Here is a 22,991-nt window from a genome sequence, read left to right as displayed (position 1 = left end):
TCAGGTCCTCCCTGCCAGAGAAAGAGCACTGATCTGGGGGTCAGGGGCATTGCACTCAGGTCACCACTTTGCCTCTTATCTCCCATGTGACCCAGTGTCTCCACTCCCCATTCCTGGCCTGTTTCCCATTTGTTGTTGAGGGTGATGGACGAGACCAGTGGGTATTTTTCTTTTGAGTTATTTCTTCATTATATCACATGTTTAACATGGGATTGCCCTAGTTGCATGGGGAGAGGACAAACAGAAAGATCCCATTGTCCTCAGCTGGCCCCTTTCTCCAGGCCTTTGACAGAACCCCCCAAGGCTTGGGTTAGGAACCCCTGGGATTAAAAGCTAGTTTGCTCATCACGGGGTGAGGTGTTCACAAATGAAGGCTTCTACCTCATGTCGGGAAAGAAAGTTTAGAACTCAAGATTATACACAGTCTGGAATTTGCTGGTAGCCCATAGACTAAAGAAGGCCTAGGAAACCACCAGGATGATCTCCTAGAAGGCAAAAAGAGGTCACACTGACACCCTGAACGGTTTGGAGAAGTCAGACCGTGGGTACTCCAGGTGGTCAGACTGGCACAGACACAGCCCAGAGACTAGATGGAAAAGACAGACAGGGAACCTGACTGCCTTGAAGGAAGAGTTCTGGGAAAAGGAACATTGAAATGCATAAGCATACCTCTATGCCTGGGAGAAAGGAGGGCCAAGCCAGATGTGGTGTTTGAGAGCTAGTAATATTTTGTGGACAGCCGACAAAGAACCAAGCCCAGTCCTAACCCAAAAATGGGAGGAGAGCAACACAGCAACCCTAGCACATCAGGCAAGAGAGACGTGGTAATGGCACACATACACCCATAGCTCTTCTGATTTTTCTCCTCCCAGTGGTGTGCTAGATGTATAACGTATTCCTTGAGTATCTAACAGTAAGAAAAGTTAATGTAGCAAAAACAAACTGAAAACAGTTTCTTTTTCGAGGGAAGGCAGGAAGAGGGAAGCAAAAATGAGAACACTTGTCTCTGAAGCCATTGAGCCCTGTCTCTTGGGAATCTGTGATCCTGGACTGTGATGGAGAGCTCCCTCTCCATCAGATATTATGTAGAAACCTTAGAATCTCTAAACTTACCAAGTGTGTATTAGCACTAGTAACGTGCTAATGAATGGTAGTTATTTTTTTTTAAAGATTTTATTTATTTATTAGAGAGAGAGAGAGAAACAGCATGAGAGGGGAGAGGGTCAGAGGGAGAAGAAGGCTCCCTGCTAAGCCAGGAGCCCGATGTGGGACTCGATCCCAGGACTCCAGGATCATGACCTGAGCCAAAGGCAGTCACTTAACCAACTGAGCCACCCAAGCGCCCTGAATGGTAGTTATTAATAACTGAGCACTTACTGGGTACTAAAGCACAATTGTATTTAGATTTCTCAAAACCCAATGAGATAGTTGGTGTTGTTTTTATCCTTTTTGTGGAAGAAGAACCAGTTATCAAAGCAGCTTAATGACTGTCACAAGGTCATACAGTTAGTGGCAGAGCTGGGACTTGAACTAAGGTCTGTCATCCCCAGGTCTATGCTCTTAATTTTTCCATTCTGTTGCCTCTAAGAACGCTGTAAATACCATATTTTCTGTCCAGGTAGCACAAGAAAGTTGCTTACAAAGAATAGAGGCTTTCTTTGAGGGGGGTTCATGTGTTCTTTCCTGGCAGTGCTACAACCTGATGACTTTCTGGATTTCCATAGTGGATGCATTCTACCAGAGCCTTGTCTGTTTCTTCATTCCATACCTGGTAAGTTCTATAATCCCATTCTAACCACACAAATCACAGAGTGGAACTGGTCCTGTTAATATGAAATCCTAGACTAGTAGTGTCTTTCTGGACACTGCAGCACAGAGGCTCCAAGCAGGTCGTCTGCAGACTACATCCAACTCAGAGTATTTGAAAACATCTTAATTTCTGCCAGCTTTTGAAAAACTGGAAGCTATCATTACACTGGGTCATTTTTCCCACATGGCAAAAATCCAGAATTGACTCACAGCTCTGTTTAGATGGGGTGCATGTTCTCCAGTTTGCCATGGTCCCTACCACTCGCTTTTGTCTTATACCTAGTCTTCTACACTCATTTACCATTTCTTACTTGAACACTGAGGGTATTTGATTTATATTTAGATTTGTGATTCCAAGGTCAGGGCAGCATGCATTCAGGCAGTAAGTTCTGCTAATAAGGGATACTACATTATCTGAAATAAAAGCAAGGGATACCAGCCCCGTCTCAATTTAGTTCCCAGTTTAAAGAGTGGGAATTGAGATAGTGAAGTGTAGCTCTATTTCTCCTGGATAGGGAACCAGAAAGTGGGGCAAGTGCAAAACTGTGGTGTCTACCCCACCTCACATTCTTTTGCAGTTAGCAACAAGATGGGTCAAGGAGGCAGTCATTTTGTGCTTCATTTGAATTTCCTGTTTTACAATACCTTCCTTCTCCAGGGCTCTGCTTGCCTTTCCTGCTTCATTTTTTGCCCCCGCTCTGTGCTCAACAGGCTTATTTGAACTTTTCACCCTCAAGTTCTCACCTTTGCCTGGTCTGCCTTTCCTCTCTTTTTTCAAGAGATTAACTCCTCTTATTACGGTCTCAGCTGATTATCTTCTCTTCTGTACCCCCGGGGTATTTTGTATACCTTGTACCATTGTATGATTTATCCCCTTAATTGTACCACATTTTCCCTGCCTAGTAGACTACAAACTCCTTGAAGGTGGACACAGAAGTATCTTCAGCAGTTTTCATTGTGCTTGCTGGTTGCCCAATAAATTCTTTGTTCATTCATTCCACAGTGTTCTGGAATAACCATCATGTCTTCTGCCACAAATGTGTTTCCAAAGAATTTAGCCCTATTAACTCACTCCTCATCTTGTCTGTTCCTTGCGGCAGTTCCCCATGGATGGCAGCTGCATATCTTCTCCTCATTCCTTCCCCTCCCGTGACACCTACCTTGAATCCCAGGGCATATCTAATAATGCCTGTTTTATCCTCCTCTGCAGACCTACAAAGATTCTGATATTGATGTCTTTACCTTTGGGACACCCATCAATACCATCTCCCTCACCACAATCCTCTTGCACCAGGCGATGGAAATGAAGACCTGGGTAAGTACCTCAGAACCCCTTTGACCTAAAAAATTTCAGTTGTTTTACTCTGTATCATTGATCCACTCCATAAGTCAAGCAGATAGTTCATGGTTTCATATGGTTTCACTCATATGTGGAATATAAGGAATAGCACGGAGGACCACAGAGGAAGAAAGGGAAAACTGAATGGGAAGAAATCAGAGAGGGAGACAAACCATGAGAGACTCTGGACTCCAGGAACCAAACTGACGATTATGGGGGGGTTGGGGGCGGGTAACAGCATGATGGGTATTAAGGAGGGTACGTGTGGTGGTAAGCACTGGGTGTTATATGCAACTAATGAATCGTTGAACACTACATCAAAAACTAATGATGTACTGTATGATGACTAGCTGAACATAAAAAATAATAATAAATAACTACTGAACTCCTGTGTCCCACTTGTACAGGGATGAGACAGGTATAAAAGATAAAGTCCCTCACCTCAACTTGCTTATCATCAATCCAGGATTATAAAACTAAGATCTATAAAACCATGAGATAATTTGTTGCAAAAATAGGTCTTTTTGTTAAAAACTTTTGGGGTATTTCAGAGATGAGGAAAACAGTAGGCTGACCATACTTGAGGCTGTGTTAGGGAAGTATATGCTCTCCATTTAATTTCAGGATAAAAGATTAGAAGGCTACCTTCATGTAAACACATCTCAAGCATGTCCAGATATCACATTTCAGTATCTAAGAAGGCAATGACAGCTTTCTCATTAAATTCTTGTAGTCAGTGGTAATTATAAAAACAAAAAGCTTAAAATCATATACGAGGTACCTATTTATATGATTTCTAATTTATTATCTTATTTAACTTCCCAGAGCACTTTGTGGATTTTGGGGGGTGGGGTTAGTCTTACACAGTGCTGTAAGTCAATTATACCTCAATAAGTTTAAGGTATACAGGATAATCACTTGATATACATATATTGCAAAGTAATGGATGTTAACTAAATTAGATCAGCCTATGATGTGAGAGCTAGTAAGAGCCACCCAAGGAAACTTCCAGATCACAGACACCCTCTATTCCAGGTCATGCCAAAGACAAATAAAACAAAGTGATAAAACCAAAAAGGTATAGCCAAGCTTAAGTACAGGATAAATTTCTTCAAGAAGCACCAGCAGCAGAAGAGGCTGAAAAACAATGAGATGGGAGGAGGAGGTACTGGACTGGCTCAAACTGAAGGCTTTCCCAGAATCCAGGACAAGAAACTGACTGTGGCTGTAGGGAGTCTGGTTCCTATGGAGTAAGGAAGATTGGAGCCCTGTTTACTGCTAGGTTCTAGGTCTGGGCTAGAGTTGCCCACTCAAGAAAGCAAGCTGAAGAAAAGTTGACAAGGACATGCTATTTGGAATTACAGTTTTATCAGAAGCCATGAGGAAGGTAGATAAGAGTCAAAGACACAATTTTAATATTGGGAACTGAGCCAAGCTAAGGAAACATTTAGAACTCTTCAAAATGAACAATTTTGTAATTGAAATTAAAAATGCAGGGGCACCTGGGTGGCTCAGTCATCAAGCGTCTGCCTTCAGCTCAGGTCATGATCCCAGGGTCCTGGGATTGAGCCCCACATCGGGCTCCCTGCTCTGCGGGAAGCCTGCTTCTCCCTCTCCCACTCCCCCTGCTTGTGTTCCCTCTCTCACTGTGTCTCTCTCTGTCAAATTTAAAAAATGCAATTTGTGAGATCCACTCGAGATCAGACTCTGGCAAATAGTAAACTACCAAATTGGAAGATATTATTGGGAGCTCATCTAGAATGCACACAAATGTGACAAAATAATTCAAAGGAATAATAGCTAGAATAAATGGCTCCAGCATCCACATAATAGGGGTCATAGAAGAAGGAAAAAAAATGGTAGAGAAACAGTATCTGAAGAGATAATCATTGAGAAAGAAAATTAATCAAAATAAATCTGAACAAATCACCTGGATATATCATAGTGAAACTATATAGTGTACAAGAGACAATCTTAAAGTCTACCAGAGGCTATGGACAAAATACTTGAAAAGGAATAGCAGTTAAACTGAGAAAACAATAGAAGCTAGAAGACAATGGAGTAATTATCTTCAAAGACCTGAGGGGAAATAACAGTTACACATCACTTAAAACCAGGGCAAAATAAATGACATTTTCAAATAAACAGACATTATAAGGTTTGCTACTCCCAGACCCTCAGCAAAAAAAGAAATACTTCTGAAAGAACACAAAAGCCAAAACTGTAAGAAAAAACATCATGGTAAGAAAGGACTGTTCAACAGGTAATTTATGCTAAAGCCTTTATCATTAATAGGAAAAGAATAGAAATAGGCATTTAACTGTCAATTTTTCCATAAAAGTCCATATTTATTTAGTGTGTCTCAAAACTTAAGGTCTCTTAATACTTGAAAACATATCTTCAAAACTTAAGGTTTAACAATAAAGGAATGGAAAGAAATAAGAGGAATATAGGAAACTATCAATTCTGCAGGATGTAGGAAAGATCAATAAGGGCAAAGAAAAATGATGGCCAAAAAACTCCACAAAACAAGATGTTCAGAATAAATCTATCAGTATTCATAATAAATGTTAATGGATTTAATTCACCTATTAAAAGCAAAAATTATCAGATTGGATTTTTTTGTCCAGTAAATATAAGGACAAATAGACAAATTCACAACTGTAGTGTGAGATTTATATACAACTCTATCAGAAACAGACAGATCAAATAGAAATAATATAGAAGGCTGGAATAAATTATCACATTTGATCTAATGTATTAGTAAACATGCATCTTTTCAAAAACAGAGACTATATACCAAAAATTAAAAGAAAAAGACCAAATTCTGAATTCTTACAGGAATTTGAAAGAATCATGATCATCCTTTCTGACAATGCATTTAAATTAAAAACAAGCAATAAAAAGATAGTCAAAAAAACCTAACATGGTTGGAAATTTCAAAATGTACTTCTAAATAACTCATGACGTCAAGAGTAAATCATGATGGGAATTACTGCTGAATGACTATAAAAATACCATATATGCAAACTTGCGGGATGAATCTAATCCTTTTAATTAAAAAGCAAAAAGTTAAAAAACAAGAATTTGATTCAAGGAACTTAAAAAATTATCGTGTAAATCTAAAGAGAAAAATCAAGGAAACAATAGAAAGGATCAATAAAACCAAAACTGAGTTCCTCAAAACCCTAATAACAACTAATCTGTTACTCAGCCATAAAAAAAAAAGAATGAAATCGTGCCATTTGCAGCAACATGGATGGGATCTAGAGAGTATATGCTAAGCGAGTATGTCAGAGAAAGACAAATACCACTCTTATGTGGAATTTAAGAAATAAACAAGCAAAAAGAAAGGCAAACCAAGAAACAGACTCTTAACTATAGAGAACAAACTGATGGTTACCAGAGGGGAAGTGGGTGGGGGATGGGTTAAATAGGTGATAAGGATTAAGGGGTGCACTTGTTCTGATGAGCACTGGATATTGTATGGACTTGTTGCATCACTATATCGTACACCTGAAACTAATATGGTACTGTATGTTAACTGGAATTTTAACTAAAAAAAATAATAATAATAATAATCTCTGACAAAACCGATCCAAGAAAAGACACCAGAAAAGACCACAAAAATATGAAAAAGACTGATAATTATGGATATCAATTTTTTAAGTATTTTTTGAAAATTTAAAACAAGTTGATAATTTCTTTAAATATAAAATCTACCAAAACATAACCAAGGTCATTCAGCAAACCTGAATAAACCAGTCACCATTAAAGAAATTGGCTAAAATAATCCTGATACCAAAATAGGTATAGACAGTTCAAGGAAAGAAAATTATAGAGCAATCTCACTAAATGAACAGATATAAAAATTCTAAATAAATTATTGACAAATTAACTCAGCAGTGTGTGAAAGATAATAAAGCCCAACGAAGGAACTTTCATATTCTGGTAGTAGACCACAAACTATAAGCTGATGCCACCACTCTGGAGAGCAATTTGAAAATAGCTGGAGGAGTTTAAGTACTCATCTGCTATGACACAATTCCACTTTTAAGTATGATGCACCCTGGAAATATTCTTGCATGTGTTATATACAGAGACGTGTTCAAGAATGCTTGTTATAGTATTGTTCTTAATAGCAGGGAAAAAAATGAAAAAGGCTAAGTGTTCATCAACAGGAAACTAAATAAATTGTGGCATATTCATATACTAGAACAGTTAAAATAAATAACCAAAGCCAGATCTATCAACATAGATGGAACTCCAAAGCATTAGGTCTAGTGAAAAAAGTTAAAGGATTAAAGAAGCATTCATAAACATGTATGTATAAAATATGCATAAGAATGATGAACCACTGAATTTATGTTCAAGACTAAAGAGAAAACATTTGCAAGAGAATCATGGGTGCTTTACTTGCATATGTTAACTTTTTAATAATAATTGGAGGAAATATGACATAGTTAAAATTGATAAAGCTGGGTGTTGGATATATGAGGTATACTATCTGTATGCTTGAAATATTTTACGGTTTAATTCCACTAAAAAAAAAAAAAAAAAACTAACCCAAGATATTTCCCAAGAGGAATTCTACTCTCTATGAACCTCTTAACCACTAGATTTTTAACCTTTCAGAAGGCCCTGAAAAGTATAATTTTACGTGGGTGATGAATTAAAGATTCTGTATCTTCATTGATCACTCAGCCCACTTTCTCACAACACTGCATCCATCTGCTTTCAGAGAGGGGACCTGTTCCTTTCACCATCATTCAGCATTATTAACCCACCCAATGCATTTCTAGACCAGCTAAACCAGTAGTTACTTGTAATTTCTGGTGCTTTTGGAAAAAGAGTCAGTTACTAAAATCATTATGAAAAAGTATATTTCACTTTTGAAAGTACTTGAAGCAAGACAGTATTTCCTGGGTAGAAATCTAACATGAATTTGAGTAACTGTCAGTTTTCACAGCTTCCACCAAAGCAACTGAAAAAAATTAGCTAACTGCTTTCTTCTTCAGGATCGGGGCTGGATTATTCAGATCACCTCTCCCACTGAAATCTAAAAATAAAAACAAAAAACTTCTTCAAAAGCATAAAAGAGCTGACAGAATAGTAAAGACAAAAACCTCTGAGAAAGGGTGATTCTAGAGAAAGAGCCAAAACCTGTTTCCTTGAGGATGTTTGCAACCCTGCCCAAAAAGAACTTTGTTTCTGGGCAGCTTGACTGAGCAAAATATTCAGAAATCAAACCCAGATACCCAAGGCAGGAGTCTAAGAGCCCACATTACATTAGGATCCCAAAGCTATACCTCAGGGTGAGGCTACACCCAAAATGGACCTGCCTGTTCAACCTCCCCAGCAGGTACTGCAGAGATTATTTCCATTGTGAGCAAAGCAGGGAGAATCAATATAAAGGACCTGTCCTAGGAAACGGACCATGGGCTGGCCTCATACATATTTGCAGCCCAGGTTTGTATCACCTTGGTGAGCCAAATTTTGATGTATGAGGTCAGTTTAAAGTGACCCAAGACTGACAGTTGCCAAGGACATTGCAAAATAAACACACCTTCTCTAGAGAAAGGTATCTCATCCTATGCCTCAAAATTGTTCCTACCAACTTTTCAAGGCACTATGAGCCTCACATATTCAAAAATAACCAACTCTCAAAGAAACAAAAACCCATTAGTGAGGTTTTTAAAAAAATCAGAAACACATATTTCAGGTGTTGGTATTATCAGATATAAATTAACAGAAAATCTATGTTTAAGCTTTAAAATATCTGCAGGGATTGATAAACTATATAAAGCAATCTAGCAAATTTGAAAAGAGACCAAATAAAACTTTTAAAAATAGGAGCGCCTGGGTGGCTCAGTTGGTTAAGCAACTGCCTTCGGCTCAGGTTATGATCCTGGAGTCCCGGGATCAAGTCCCGCATCGGGCTCCCTGCTCAGCGGGGAGTCTGCTTCTCCCTCTGACCCTCCCCCCTCTCATGTGCTCTCTCTCATTCTCTCTCTCAAATAAATAAAAAATCTTTAAAAAAAAAAAACTTTTAAAAATAAAATACAGTAGCTGGCTTAACAAAAAAATTAGACAAAATTGAAGGGGAGAATTATTGAGTTGGTCAAAAGTAATTATGCAGAATACAAAACAGAAGAAAAATAATGAAAATTATGGAAAAGGTATAAAATATATAGAAGATAGGGTGGTATCTAAAAAAGTCTAACATACGTTTGATCAGAGTCTAAGAAGCAAAGGAGAGGGGCACCAGTGTGGCTCAGTCAATTGAGCATCTGCCTTCGGCTCAGGTCATGATCCCAGGATGCTGGGATCAAGCCCCGCATCGGGCTCCCTGTTCCGCAGGGAACTTGCTTCTCTCTCTCTCCCTCTGCCTGCCGCTCTGCCTGCTGGTGCTCTCCTCTAGCTCTCTGTCAAATAAATAAATAACATCTTAAAAAAAAAAAAAAGTAAAGGAGAGAGAAAATGAGACAGAGGTAATAGTTGAAAAGATAGTGACTTAAGAATTTTGCAGAAATGATGAAAGACATCAACCCACAGATTCTAGATCAGCAAAACCCAACCAAGATAAATAAAAATACATATTTATCATAAAGAAACTACAGAATACTAAAGACAAAAACCATAAAAGTAGCCAGATTTTGGGGTGCTTGGGTGGTTCAGTCAGTTGAGCATCCGACCCCTGATCTCAGCTCAGACCTTGATCTCAGGGTCATGAGTTCAAGCCCTGCAATGGGCTTCATGCTGGGCATAGAGCATACTTAGAAAAAAAAATTGCCAGATTTTAAGAGATAAACATTTCTTTCTAAGGAACAACAGGTAAGAAATGTCTCAAAAGCAACAAAAGACAATGGACTGCTATTTTAAATATGCTTAAAAAAACTGCCAAACAAGAATTCTATATCCATCAAAAATGTCTTTCAAGAAAGAATGAAATAAAGCATCAGAATAGATCACCAGCAGATTTCCACTAAAGGCAATTCTAAAGAATGTACTTAAAGCAAAAGGAAAAAAAATCTCAGATGGAAGGTCCAAGATGCAAGAAGGAATGAAGGTACAGAAAATGGTAAACATCAAGTGAATTTTAACAAATATTGATGATATTCAACTATAATAATGATTTGTCTGCTTTAAAAGATGATAGAATTAAAATATGCAGTAGCAATAAGATTTAAGTCAGCAGGGAAGTAAACAGTTAAAGTGCTCTAAAGCCCTTGTATGATTCAGGAGTAGGGAAAAGTAGTTACATACTTTAGACTGTGGTAAGTTAAGGTTGCTTATTATCATTTATTGAGTAATCATTGAAAGAATAGAAATGGAGTGTATAACTTTCAAACCAGTAAAGGGAAAAAATGAAATTGTACAAAATACTAAGTTTAAAAGAGGATAAGAGTGGGTAAAAGAACACAAAACAGGACAAAATAAGATCAAACAACAGAACACTGTACTGCTTTGAACATGAATAAACTGCAGCCACATGTGGAAAAAATGGATTCCTCACACCAAATTGTTTTTTAAATGTTAGATAAATAGAATCCTGAGTATATAGGCGGTGAGACAGAATCTCTAGGGGCTCTTTGGGTATGTATGTTCAAATTCTGGATGAGAGCAGCATGGGTGTTTGCTTTCTAATGCTCCATTAACCTGCCCCACAAAAAAAAATGTTTAAAACAAAGTTAGTCAAATGCCATGATTGCACTGCCCCCTGATCTAAGCTATAGTTTCAACAGTGTTTACTTCTCCTTTCCTTCCACAGACCATTATCCACGGGCTTGTTCTTGTAGGCAGCTTCCTGATGTACTTTGTGGTATCCCTTGTTTACAATGCCATCTGCGTCAACTGCAACAGTCCCACCAATCCCTATTGGGTGATGGAAGGCCAGCTCTCAGACCCCACTTTCTACCTCGTCTGTTTCCTCACACCGGTCATGGCTCTTCTCCCAAGGTTTGAGCACTGGGGTTGTTTTCTACCTAGAACCACCAATGCCCCCTTAATAAGCTATTTTCATAAGCCAAGAGTCAGGAGTTTGACTCCTGCTGGGAACCTTGAGGCTGTTGTTTCAAAGACAGAGTATTAGGTCAAAGAGAACAATGAATGAGAAGGCAAATAACATGGACTGTCATCCCAGGGCAGCCACAGAGTAGCAAAGTCACCAACTGGCATGGCCTAAGTTGTGACATCTGTAAAATGATAATTCCTGCCCTCCTGCTTTACAAATCGTGTTGTGTGTAAGGGATCATTTTGAAAAGGTCTGTGGTCCTTTATTAGCCCAGGAGTCTCCTAACTCTAATAACTACAGGCACAGGCACACAACTGCAGCAAACCAGGTGTAGTACGGACATGGGGAGAAAGACCTTCTCAGCTTCACCCTATCATTGCCACCAGAAAAGATCAAGTCTTAGCATTGCAGACCTTTAGATTTCTTACAGAAATTCAAATTTTGCATGAAATAGCCAACTTTTTAATATTATTCAAATTTATTACACACAAAAAAGTGTGTATTAGTCAAATAAATCATTCCTGCCCGAGGACTATTTCTAACATTTCTATCCTAAACCTTCTGCATTTGACTTTTCCAGAAGAATAGCAACAATAATGCCTTGCATTTCCTTGAAGCTCTTGCCACACACTATCTAGCACTTTGTTTTGCTTTTGCCATCACCTAGAATTTAGGCAGAGCTATAGTTCTAGTACCACTTGCTCATGGGACAGCTAAGTCGCAAGAAGGACCATGTGTCCACAAGTCCACCACAAATCACAGTGGGAGCTGGATTCTCCCAATTCAGTGGCCTGTGTTCTATTCTGCAGCCCACACTCTAGTTAGAACAGTCAGTGAACTTGAGCATGTACCTGTGGGGAGGACTTAGCCCCTCTCCATCCTTAAGATCCCGCCACTCTGAACATCACAATTCAGCCACCTTATCATCATAGGCTGTGGTAAACAGACTATCTCAACATTGCATAGAACTTTTTCTTTTTCTTTTTTTTTTTAAAGATTTTATTTATTTATTTGAGAGAGAATGAGATAGAGAGAGAGAACATGAGAGGGGGGAGGGTCAGAGGGAGAAGCAGACTCCCCGCTGAGCAAGGAGCCCGATGCGGGACTCGATCCTGGGACTCCAGGATCATGACCTGAGCCGAAGGCAGTCGCTTAACCAACTGAGCCACCCAGGCGCCCACATAGAACTTTTTCTAATCCAAAATTAGAGAGCCATAGCCAGTCATACTTCCTTTAATAAATGTGGGAGCTTGCTTAACCGAGGTTGGTGTCCATTTCCTTGTCCTAAGCCAGCTCAGAACCTTGACCTCTGATGCAAGGTTTAAGGCTGAAGATACCTAGATGGCAAACACAGATATCAGTTGTATTCTAAGTATGCTCTATGTGCATGGCCTCCCTGCTTGGCCCCTGCTGGGCTCTACAGCCTCATCCCTCCCTCAACTCCCTACTTCAAACTTCGGGCTCCACACTACCAAGCTTCTTGTACTTCTCTGAAAGCCCATGCCTTCTCACCTTCCTGCCCTTATTCATGCTGTTCCTCCTATTTGGAATACACTTTCTATTACCAAACCTCCTCATCCTTTGACATTTCAGGCATGACCAATTCCAACCCTTCCATGATTTCACCTACCTTCCTCAAGCGGAAATATGTCCCCCTCTCTTATGTGTTCCCATCACCTGGGTTTGTCTTTGTCACTGCCTTTAGCCATTTGTTAAAAATCGTCTATCTCTGACCATTAACTCCTGGACAGAAGGTATCCTCCTTACCTTTATATAACCAAAACAGCACAGTTCCTGTCACATAGGCTGCATTCTGAGATAAATGAGCAATAGAGGTTAGAAGAACAGAAAGGGGAATAAAACAGGACCCTTGTTCTCAAGAAACCTGCAATCCAATAGACAATTCAGATATAACTTTGACCATAAGACAGGGGAAAGTGACTAGTATTGAAAGAGGGCCTTGAGTGAAGAACAGGAAGCAATTAAGAACAAGTACAAGCCTCAGAGGACATATTGCCCACCCCACCCCTTCTTCTGCTCAATCCCTTGGGAGAGACCATGAAGACTGTGCTCTCATTGGAAAAGGGCATCAAACTGTGGGTTAAGTATTTTTGTTCACACTTCTGGGTTAAACACAGTTATGATCACCACAAGCCAAGGACTGAGCTCCCCTGTTCTGTATCATATTTAGGGTATGGAAAGAAAATTATCAGCCTATATTCTTTGTCTTACCCTTGGCTGGAAAACACCTCTTAGAGCCAAAACCAACCAGTTTGATGAGGATATTTGAAAAGTATGAAGACTGCTGACACCTGCTTTGAAAAGACAAGCCTTCAACATTACCACTTGTTATAACAGATAAGGGACAAGTTAGGAAAAAGTTAACAAATATTTGCTTGCTAATATCTCTGCTTATTCTTTATTATCATAAAGTTGGATTTCTGCTTAATGTTGTTTACTAAGAAAAGCAGACATTTCCTCTGATAGAGAAAATATTATTTTAATAGTTCCAAGGACTGTAGACTTATAACCTTGGAACAATAAATGTTTCATATAGAAATCTACATGATAGAATACTTGCCACAGAAAACTAAAGTTGTAAGCTATATTTATCATAATGGAGATTGATTTCACTCACCAAGCTTGTGATAATTAACCCACTAGCTGTGACCTCACTTATCTTGGTCTAATTAATTCAAGCAGTATAAGAGAATTGTACAGATTTTCTTAAACTAGGAACATGTAAATTACTTTACAGATAAAACAAAAGAAACTAGTGCACTAAGTTTACAACACAAAGCAGCCTCTTAATTAGCTATAAGGAAGGATAACTGTCCTTGAACACTATTTCCTTGGCTTCAGTAACACAACACTCTGTTGGTCTTTCTCCTACTTCTTTGTTTCCTTTGCTGGTTCGTGTTCTTGACATAGTGGATGTCTACCCTTGGTCTTAGGTTCTTCTGTCTTCTAACTTTATATTCTCTCCATAGACATAGCAACCACTATTGTGAAGTTAAATATCATTTTTCACAGATGAATCTCCAATATAAATTCCCAGGCCAGTCTCTCTTCTGAATTCCAGATACATCTTTCTAACTACCTATCATCACTGCCACTAGGCATGTTTAGTCTGAGGAAACAGAGACATCTGTAATTTAATTCATGATCCATCCTCTATCAGCACCACCATCAAAGAAACTTAAGTCTCTTTCAGAGTTCTCTCCATCAAATATTACCCACTTAGGACCAGGACAGACCCCTAGGATCCTTAATACCACCTACCACCCCACATCTGACTTGTCATGAAAACCAGATGGGTTTATCCCCTATGTATTTCTCAAATCCATCTCTTATTTCTATTTCTAATCTTTTTACCCCAAATTACTCTAGCAGTCTCCCAATGGGTTTGCTCTAACCCATTATCATTGTGTCAAAGTGTAATCTTGTCATCATCTGTTTATGTCTTGCCACCCCCCCAAAAGAGCTTCCCAAGGCCATCACAATAAAGCACAAAAACCAAGATCTGGCCACAGTCCCTGCCTGCTCTGGCCCTACCAACCTCTTCTGTCTCATATTTCCCCACTCTTGTCCTCACTTTCCATCCTGCAGCCATTGTGCCCAGGATTTTGTTCTCATCCCCTCTTTGCCTGACTACCTCCTATGCATCTCTCAGTCCTCAGCTTAAAAGTTTCCTTCTCAAGGAAGGTCTCTCACACCAGATCAGGTGTTTGACACTTTTCATTGCTCTCTCCATTTATAAGTCTATTTATGTGCTACATGAAAGCAAGACCCTTGTCTTGCTCACAGTTTAATCCCTTTGGGCCTGGCCTATTGTAGGGACTTTACAGGTATTTGTTAAATGAATTGATGGAGAAAGGAAAGTGATAGCTTGGGGAAAAGGGTTAAACTGAGAAAATTCAAATTTCCAAGAAATTGAATCTTTCCTGAAACATATACATGGCCACCTGTACTGTCTCACTGGGTGAGATGAGAAAGAATTGGGGAAAATTTATCTGATTCCATGGGACCTACTGTTGTCTTCAGAAACCCCTTGCCCCTGAGGTCACCCTAAAGCTTTTAGACAATAGTGGAAGGACGGAGCCTTTCTATAAGGCTTTAGAAATAAAACTTTTTAAAGGATTATTTTTGAAAAAAACCATGAGTGTTCTCCTGACTGATTTAAGTACATTTTAGGTTAAGAAATCAACACCAAAAGGGGGAACGTGAGTTGTCCAGTATCACAACATGGTGTAATGGTGTGATTCTTTCTCCATACACCACATAGTTTTATTCACTTCCTCACTCCTTCCTTCCCTAAACTTGGAATAGAGAAAAGATTCTAAACAAAGAGACTCCCAGAGTCCACATTCAACTTGGCAGGGACAAAGGAACACTTGAGTCAATCATCAGGGAGGTCAATTAACTTCTCTGGAGACCCTGGGAAACCCTTCTTGTCACTTATAGTGATAATACAGTGATGCTGTCAAGCCAGCCCATAGATTCAGGGGAAAAGTTTGTATTTAGAAACTACTTAAAAATTAATAAGCTCCACAAAGGGTTGACATTACAAATCAAGTACACTTGCCTGAATTAGAATAGTCCAGAAATAGAAATGGACCCCATGTACATAGTGGATAAAAGCCTTGGGATCCAGAGTGCTTGGTTCTGATCACAGCTCCACTACTGTGAGACTCTGGACAAATCACTTAATCCCTTGGTGCCTCAGTTTCATCATCTGCACACAGGGGGAAACAAAGGTATAGACTGCCCAAGATTGTTGGAAGAATGAAATGAGTTAATGTCTAAAGCATTTAGGATAGCTTAGATACATAATAAATGTTAGCTGTTCTGTTCTGTTATTGTTGAACTCCCCATTACCAGAGGTGCCCAGGCCTAGATTTGATAGCCAACTGTCAGGGACATAACAAAGAGGATCTTGCCCTGTGTGGGGAATTCGATTCTAAGGCCCTTTCCAATGCTGAAATTCAAGAAGTCCACAAAAAACAAGTACTTTTATTCTGTTATTTCCTACCAGGTACTTTTTCCTATCTCTACAAGGAACTTACGGGAAGTCTCTGATCTTAAAAGCTCAGAAAATCGACAAACTCCCCACAGACAAAAGAGACCTAGAAATGCAGAGTTGGAGAAGTAGACAGAGGCCTGTCCCTATTCCTGGAAAGGCTCAGCACACCCACCATCCAGTGCCACCTGTCCCAGAACGAGACTTCAGAGCCAGCACCCCAAAGAGCTCTAGCCCTCCCAAGCGGAAGTACAAGGAGGACTGGATATTGCATGGAGAGAAATGCAGCAGAGACCATCTGAAGGATCACCCATGCCCAGGGGACTCCTCAGCTAAACTCTCATACAGGGAATACCCGCTTCTGGGGCCTAGTAGGACAATGGCTTCGGGAGCCTTCTCAAATGGACAGATTGATGAGTACAGGCCCTCAAGCAGGGGCAGTCATCGCCGATCCCAGAGTTCGCTGACCATATGAATGGCCTGCAGAAATCTGTACAAACTCAGAGGAAGCCACCCAATCAATGGCCTAATTAACCCCTGACTCTTCCTCTTCATGGAGGAAAGAACGTGCCAGATTTATTTGCTCCTAAACAGGCTTGACTTCCTTGGAGAAAATGCTGGCCCCAAGGGCTTTGACAAAGGACTGGAAACCAGTCAACCTCTACCTTTCTCCTGCTGCCAGGCAGCATATAATGCAAACAAAAATTTTATAAGGAAGCTATGTTTCTAATGCATTGAGTTTTAAAATTCTTTAGCCCAGAGACATTCTTGTGACCTTCCAAGTAAGTAGAACAAATGGCTAACACAACTGGGCCATAATTTTCCAAGATTCCAAGAGATATATCTACCCAGGCAATCTCTCAGGATTTGGAAGTTTCTGGGCTTGTCAAGCCATCACCTCATCTTATTGTGCCAAGAGTTAAAGTTTCAGAAGAGACCCATATACACAGGTACTTCTTCTTGAGTGTACTGCAGTGGTAATTATGTCAGGTTTAACATTTTCATTCATAGAGAATTGGTTGCTTCCTGTCTCTAAGCCAAAGAGAACCATATCTAAAGATTAGATTTGAACTCAGTGTCACAGATACACTAGCTATGGATCTACAATTTTCAAAAGTAAGAGTCAACAACAACGTAAGCATGCTAAAGCAAATGGGTGCACTGGAAATCCCAAGCTTTAGCTAATGGACCATATGTCCACAGTCTATACCAAGAGGATAGGAGCAGTACTCTTTTTTTTAAAACTATTTATTTATTTTTAAATAGAAGTACTCATCCTTATCCAGCTCTAAGACTTATAGACCTTAATACATCTGTACCCAGAATAAACCTGTATGATAGAGCAACTCTCAGCCCAAACAAGGACACCTCAAAGGATAGGGCCAATATTAAACCCTATCATTAAGCTTATCCCAGATTATTACCAGCTGGAAGACACTGGCCCATGCTTCAGTTACATTAGGGAGAGTCAGAGGAAGTCTCATTTCAGAGGTTAAAGGATTATGCAAACTTCTTATCCCTAGAGGTTACAAATGCCAAAATGTAAAAGTGCTCAAAACAGTGTTGAAATGAAAGAATGGATGATAGAATTCCAAGAAGCTATCAAGAGAATTCAGGTCTATTATGGACAAGGATGGTGTATCTCTAGTCTTTAAGATAAGTCAGAGAAGGCTACTGAACCCTCTCCTCCTTAAGGTAGTACCTATATATTAAGCAAAATCCCTGTATGTTAAGGATGGATGCAACATGTGTGCCAAGTCTTTGAGCCTAAGAGTCATAGCCACCCCGCAATGTTGACTTATCACTTGAGTAACTTCTCAGCAAAGATGCACAAAAAGATCTCAACAATCAAATTGGCAAATGACAGACTGAGCTCATCCTCTGAACATCCTGCTGACAAACCTGAACTGGAGGGACCATTTGAAGCATTGTGTCCCTGGAAGCAACACACTGGATCTCTTTTACTGTCTATGCCACATAATGATGCCAGTAATGGCCAACAGGATAATTCTACATGCTGATTGCTAGAGAAGGAGCAGGTGAACACAGCAGGCAGAGCAGTAATGATAGGAATTGTTCCAAATGAGTGGTTTGAGCCAAAACTTGGATCATGGGTTCCTCATGTTCCCCATTTGATTCCTGCCCACTCCTGCAAGCCATACTGAGAGAGTTAGGATGTTCCAGAGAAGAACAGAGTAGTGGGAAGAACACTGGCTTCAGGAGATCTGGGTTTGAGTCTTTGCTTCTGTACTCTCTAGGAGCCAGGAGCCTTGAAGCAAGATGCCATACCTGCAAATTAGGTTAAAACTGCTCTACCTTCCAGGCTTGGCATAAGGATCAAGTCAAAAATATACAGGGGATGTGCAAACCCTTTGAGAGCTGTAACACCCTCAGTAGTAACACAGGGATTTCTATTTCAGAGCTAAGGGGAAACAAGGTGATGGGAAACTTGTGAAAATGACCACTGTACCTAGATGCTAAACCATATCCAACATTGTGATGTTGCTCTCTTTCTCTTTCTTGCATGACCAACCATCCCAGTTTGCCTGGGGTTTTCCAAGTTTTAGCACTGAAGGGCCCACATCCTAGGAAATCCCTCAGTCCTGGGCCACCTGAGACAGCTTGTCACCTACTCTCCCTCCCTTTGAAACCAAACCAACTGTGACCATCCAACATGCCATCTTAAGGGAAAAGGTTATAACAACTTTTCCTATAACATTATGTTTATGATTGTACTTAGTACATTTTTATACATTTATGACCTTTTACTGATTGACTGGAAATGAGTTATCCTTTATTAGAAAAAAATAAACCTTGTTTTCCATAATTGCCTGCAGTTCTGAGTACCCTCTCATCCATCCATCCTTCTTTGCATTCATTCATTTATTCAGTAGTCTGTCCATCCATTTATCTATCCAATAAACTTCTGTTAAGCCCCTACTGGATGCCCGGTAATATGCTATGGACTTTGAGGAATTCAGTTCCTGTCTTTAAAGCAGCTCATACCTTGTCAGACATAGAGTGTCAGGAACATGTTTGATCCAACATGAGAGTGGGACACAAACCAAAATGGCTGTAGGAATTAGCAGCAGCGGCACACGGTCTCCTCTGTCTGTAATTCTAACCTAGCTACTCTCCTCTTGCTGGAAGCCTGACACCAGCCTCAAACCCAGATTGATTCAGGTGCCTCTTTTCACTCATTCAGAAAAGATCAAGTGGGTGCCTACTGCACAGCACTGTGTTAGGCAGCAAGGATAAAATAGGAGAGAAAACAGGCCCATCTCCTGCCCTCAAGGGATTTACAACCTAGAAGGGAAGACAGCCAATAATCAAGGAAATAGATATAGGAGACAGTTGAACTCTATGAGAAGAAAGAAAAATGGAAAAGAAGGGAGTTGTTGTTCCCAGGGTGATCAGAAAAGGCCTTTCCATGGAGGAGAGGAGACTTTAACCATGATAATAATACAGCAGGGAAGGGCTATTGCAGATGGAGAGAATTAACTATGAAAGCCCTGAAAAGGAAGAGTTTGGTATACAGAAGGAGGAGAAGAAGAAAAAAGAAAAGAAAGGTCAGGATGACTAGAATCCAAATAAAAAAGAGTAAGTGCCCCCATGATAACGTTAATAGTAACAACCATACAAGCTCACTGTGTACTTGACACTAGACTAAGGGCACGTCATCATGTAAACCTCACAGCAACCCTCCAAAGTAGGTAATACTATGCTCTGCTATTTCAGTTAGCTTCTGCAACATACCAAACCACCACCACCCAAAATTTAGTGAACCAATACAATTACTTATGCACTCATGATTCTCTGTGCAATTTGAGGTGAAATGGCTGGGATCTTCCATCTTCAAGAACGTCAACCAACATGGTCATATGGCAGCAATGTTCTGGGAGTGAGAACAGAATCTACAAAGCCTCTTGAGACCTAAGCACAGAACTCACAGATCATCAATGCCACTACATTCTATCAAAGCAAATCACAAGGCCAGCCCAGTTTCAAGGGGGTGGGGAAAATACATTCCACCTTTAATGCGAGGACCTACAAAGAAATTTGAAGCCATTTGCAATCCATCACATCCCATTACAAAGGGAAAAACTGAGGCAAAGACAAGTCACATAATTATGGCACAGTCACACAATTAACAAGTGGGGAGGCAGCATTCAAGAGCCTGAAACTAGAGCCTATACTCTTAGCCACAAAGCTACACAACAGCAAGATGGGGCTGAAGGGGCAGGTAGGAACCAGATGACAGAGGGTCTTGTCTTCTCCACATTCTCCTGAGAAGCAAAGTAGTTCAGTACTTAGTGAGCTGGAATTCCACCCCAGCTCTGTCACAGACTGGCAATGTGACCGAGGGAGAGACCACACTGTGTTCAGCTGGGTTGCACACCCAGACAAAATCTTAAGAAAATACTAACAGCTAAGATGAACTGGAACTCATGCCTGCACTACCCTAAAATATCTTCCTGTTGAGCTGATCACCTGGCCAGAACATTCTATTCTGCCCTGAGAGCCCCCAAGAAATCAATCACACAGGACCAAATTCTCCCAGACAATCACAGAAGAGACAGCCCTTCCCTGCACCTCCAACCCAGGCAAGATTTCACTGACAAAGAAGGTGGGGATTGTGAACTGGAGCAAGCAGGACTTTTGAGAGCATTATAAAAGGAGTCCTGCCCATCCAAACTTCAGGACTCCCACAGTGAGGATCTGGGCAATGTCAGACAGGAGCTGAGACCGGGAGCCTTTTTCTTCAAAGGTGTTCTGGTGCCACCTAGCAGCAGTGGGGGAGCTGCTGCTTCTGAGGACTTCCTACAGCTAGAGCAGGGAAAACAAGAATGGAAGGGGAACTGAGCCAGGAGTCAGGAGCCCAGATTTCCAGTCTGCTCTGCCAGTGGTGTCCATTGTGACTCTGGACAAATCCCTTCACCAGGTTTCAACCTCAAACTGAGGTTCTCTTGGCTTCCTCGAACACTCAATGTAGGAACTGGACTGGTTCTAATATTCTGTGGTTCTAAGAGCTATTTGGGGGATGTTACAGTGCAGGAATGCCCCTGTGCAACCAAAACCTTCAGTTTACTACTTGTGCAGCTGTCTGATTTTCTATCATGCATGCACACGGTGGCAAATCCCATGAGGAAGGAACCCTGCAATCTTGTTCCCTGCTGTGTTCCAAGTGCTCAATACATGGCAGTGCTCAACAATGTTGTGACTCTGGCTGTTGAAGAAACTCATCGATGGGGGCTGGTCCGGAGTATAGCAGGCAGGAGGACAGTGACATTATTTGGGAAGATAATGAACCCCCCAAGCCTTTGCGAGGCCCCTGGTTGCCTTTCTCAGATCAGTAGGCAGTAAGGAGCTGCAAAGACGTAAAGCAGGGCAGGGCAGCCACCATCTCCAGCTGTCAAGGGGAAGCCGAAGCTAGGACGTCTCGCTCCCTCACACAGGCTGTAGACTCACTCCAGGTGCTGAGGTGTCTAAGGAGGAGTTTTAGTCTCCTATCATCTCCATCAACACTTCCATCTCCCCAGCCACTTACTCTTTAAATAAAGCACCAAGTTGAATCTCTAGTACCTTCCTTCCATGCATATCACTGCCCCTAAGCCCCTCCTCTGTCAATATTTAAACTGCCACCATCTGTGCCCTGACTCTCAGTCTGTCTACAAGAGAGGCCAGCCCTTCACAAGTCAGGCCTGGGGAAAGACAAGCCCAGGCACCTCAGGAACCAATACCACCTGGGAGGCAACAGTATCCTTAGCTCCTGTCCGCAGTGCCAGGTCAGCAAAGGGATGCTGGCTGACCAGACACTTAACTTTTAGGAAAAATATTTTTCCCCTCAGTGTCATGAGCTTTTCCTACCCCAGCTAACCTATATCCCACAAGATGAGGTGAAAGATATCCCTGCAGATGCAGATGACAAAATTCAGATAACAGGTAAGTGGATGAGCCCAGGGTTACTGGGTAATTTAGAATTAGAGCTGAGACTGGAATTGGGGTTTCCTAAACACTTAGTGAGGGCTCTTCAACCATCTCATCAGCCAGAGATTGACTGGCATTCCTTTCCAGGGCTGCTTAGACATTTAAAACTCAGAATAATGAAGGTGGGGGGAATCGGAGGAGGAGATGAACCATGAGAGACTATGGACTCTGAGAAACAAACTGAGGGTTCTAGAGGGGAGGGGGGTGAGGGGATGGGTTAGCCTGGTGATGAGTATTAAAGAGGGCATGTATTGAATGGAGCACTGGGTGTTATACACAAACAATGAATCATGGAACACTACATCAAGAACTAATGATGTAATGTATGGTGATTAACATAACATAATAAAAATAAATAAATAAATCTCCTAAAGGAGTAAAATTTCAAAATATCAGGCCACATGGCAGGTGAGTCAGGGTAGACTTGACCATAGAATCCTTCCAGAACCCCTCATATCACCCTGTTTGCCAAAGGGCAGCCTAGGATTGAAGGGTGGGGTTATACCAGTAAGTCACCTCTCAGAATTCTCTTCTCCCATCTTCAGGGGCAGAAGTGAATTCTGAAACCTCACCAACTGCTGCTTCTGAGCCTCCAATCCTGCCTTCAAAATAAGATTTATAAGCTTTTGTCCCTTTTACAAAAAGAACTTTTGAAAAGAAGCATCCATTTGCTTTCCCCATTTATTTTTTTAAGATTTTATTTACTTATTTGACAGAGAGAGAGAGAGACAGCAAGAGAGGGGACACAAGCAGGGGGAGAGGGAAAGAAGCAGGCTTCCCACTGAGCAGGGAGCCTGATGCGGGGCTCAATCCCAGGACCC

The 22,991-nt window shown here is 40.8% G+C and overlaps 1 protein-coding gene across 1 annotated transcript in view; it reads left to right on the top strand.

Moving 5' to 3' along the window:
* ATP10B (ATPase phospholipid transporting 10B (putative)) overlaps positions 1-16,683 on the top strand; it is a 113,636-nt gene extending 96,953 nt beyond the window's left edge. Inside the window, exons 19-22 of the mRNA XM_035013732.1 lie at positions 1,691-1,771; positions 3,020-3,124; positions 10,920-11,107; positions 16,198-16,683. Of these exons, the coding sequence (XP_034869623.1) occupies positions 1,691-1,771; positions 3,020-3,124; positions 10,920-11,107; positions 16,198-16,657 (834 nt within the window). The 3' untranslated portion in view covers positions 16,658-16,683. The remainder of the gene's footprint in view (positions 1-1,690; positions 1,772-3,019; positions 3,125-10,919; positions 11,108-16,197) is intronic.
* Positions 16,684-22,991: the final 6,308 nt, after the last annotated feature.

The sequence above is a fragment of the Mirounga leonina genome, unplaced genomic scaffold (assembly GCF_011800145.1).
Source record: "Mirounga leonina isolate KUSES-001 unplaced genomic scaffold, KU_Mleo_1.0 Mir_104, whole genome shotgun sequence".
In the NCBI taxonomy this organism is placed as follows: domain Eukaryota; kingdom Metazoa; phylum Chordata; class Mammalia; order Carnivora; family Phocidae; genus Mirounga; species Mirounga leonina.
Note: the sequence above shows the minus strand (reverse complement) of the source record. Positions and strands in the feature narration are given on the sequence as shown.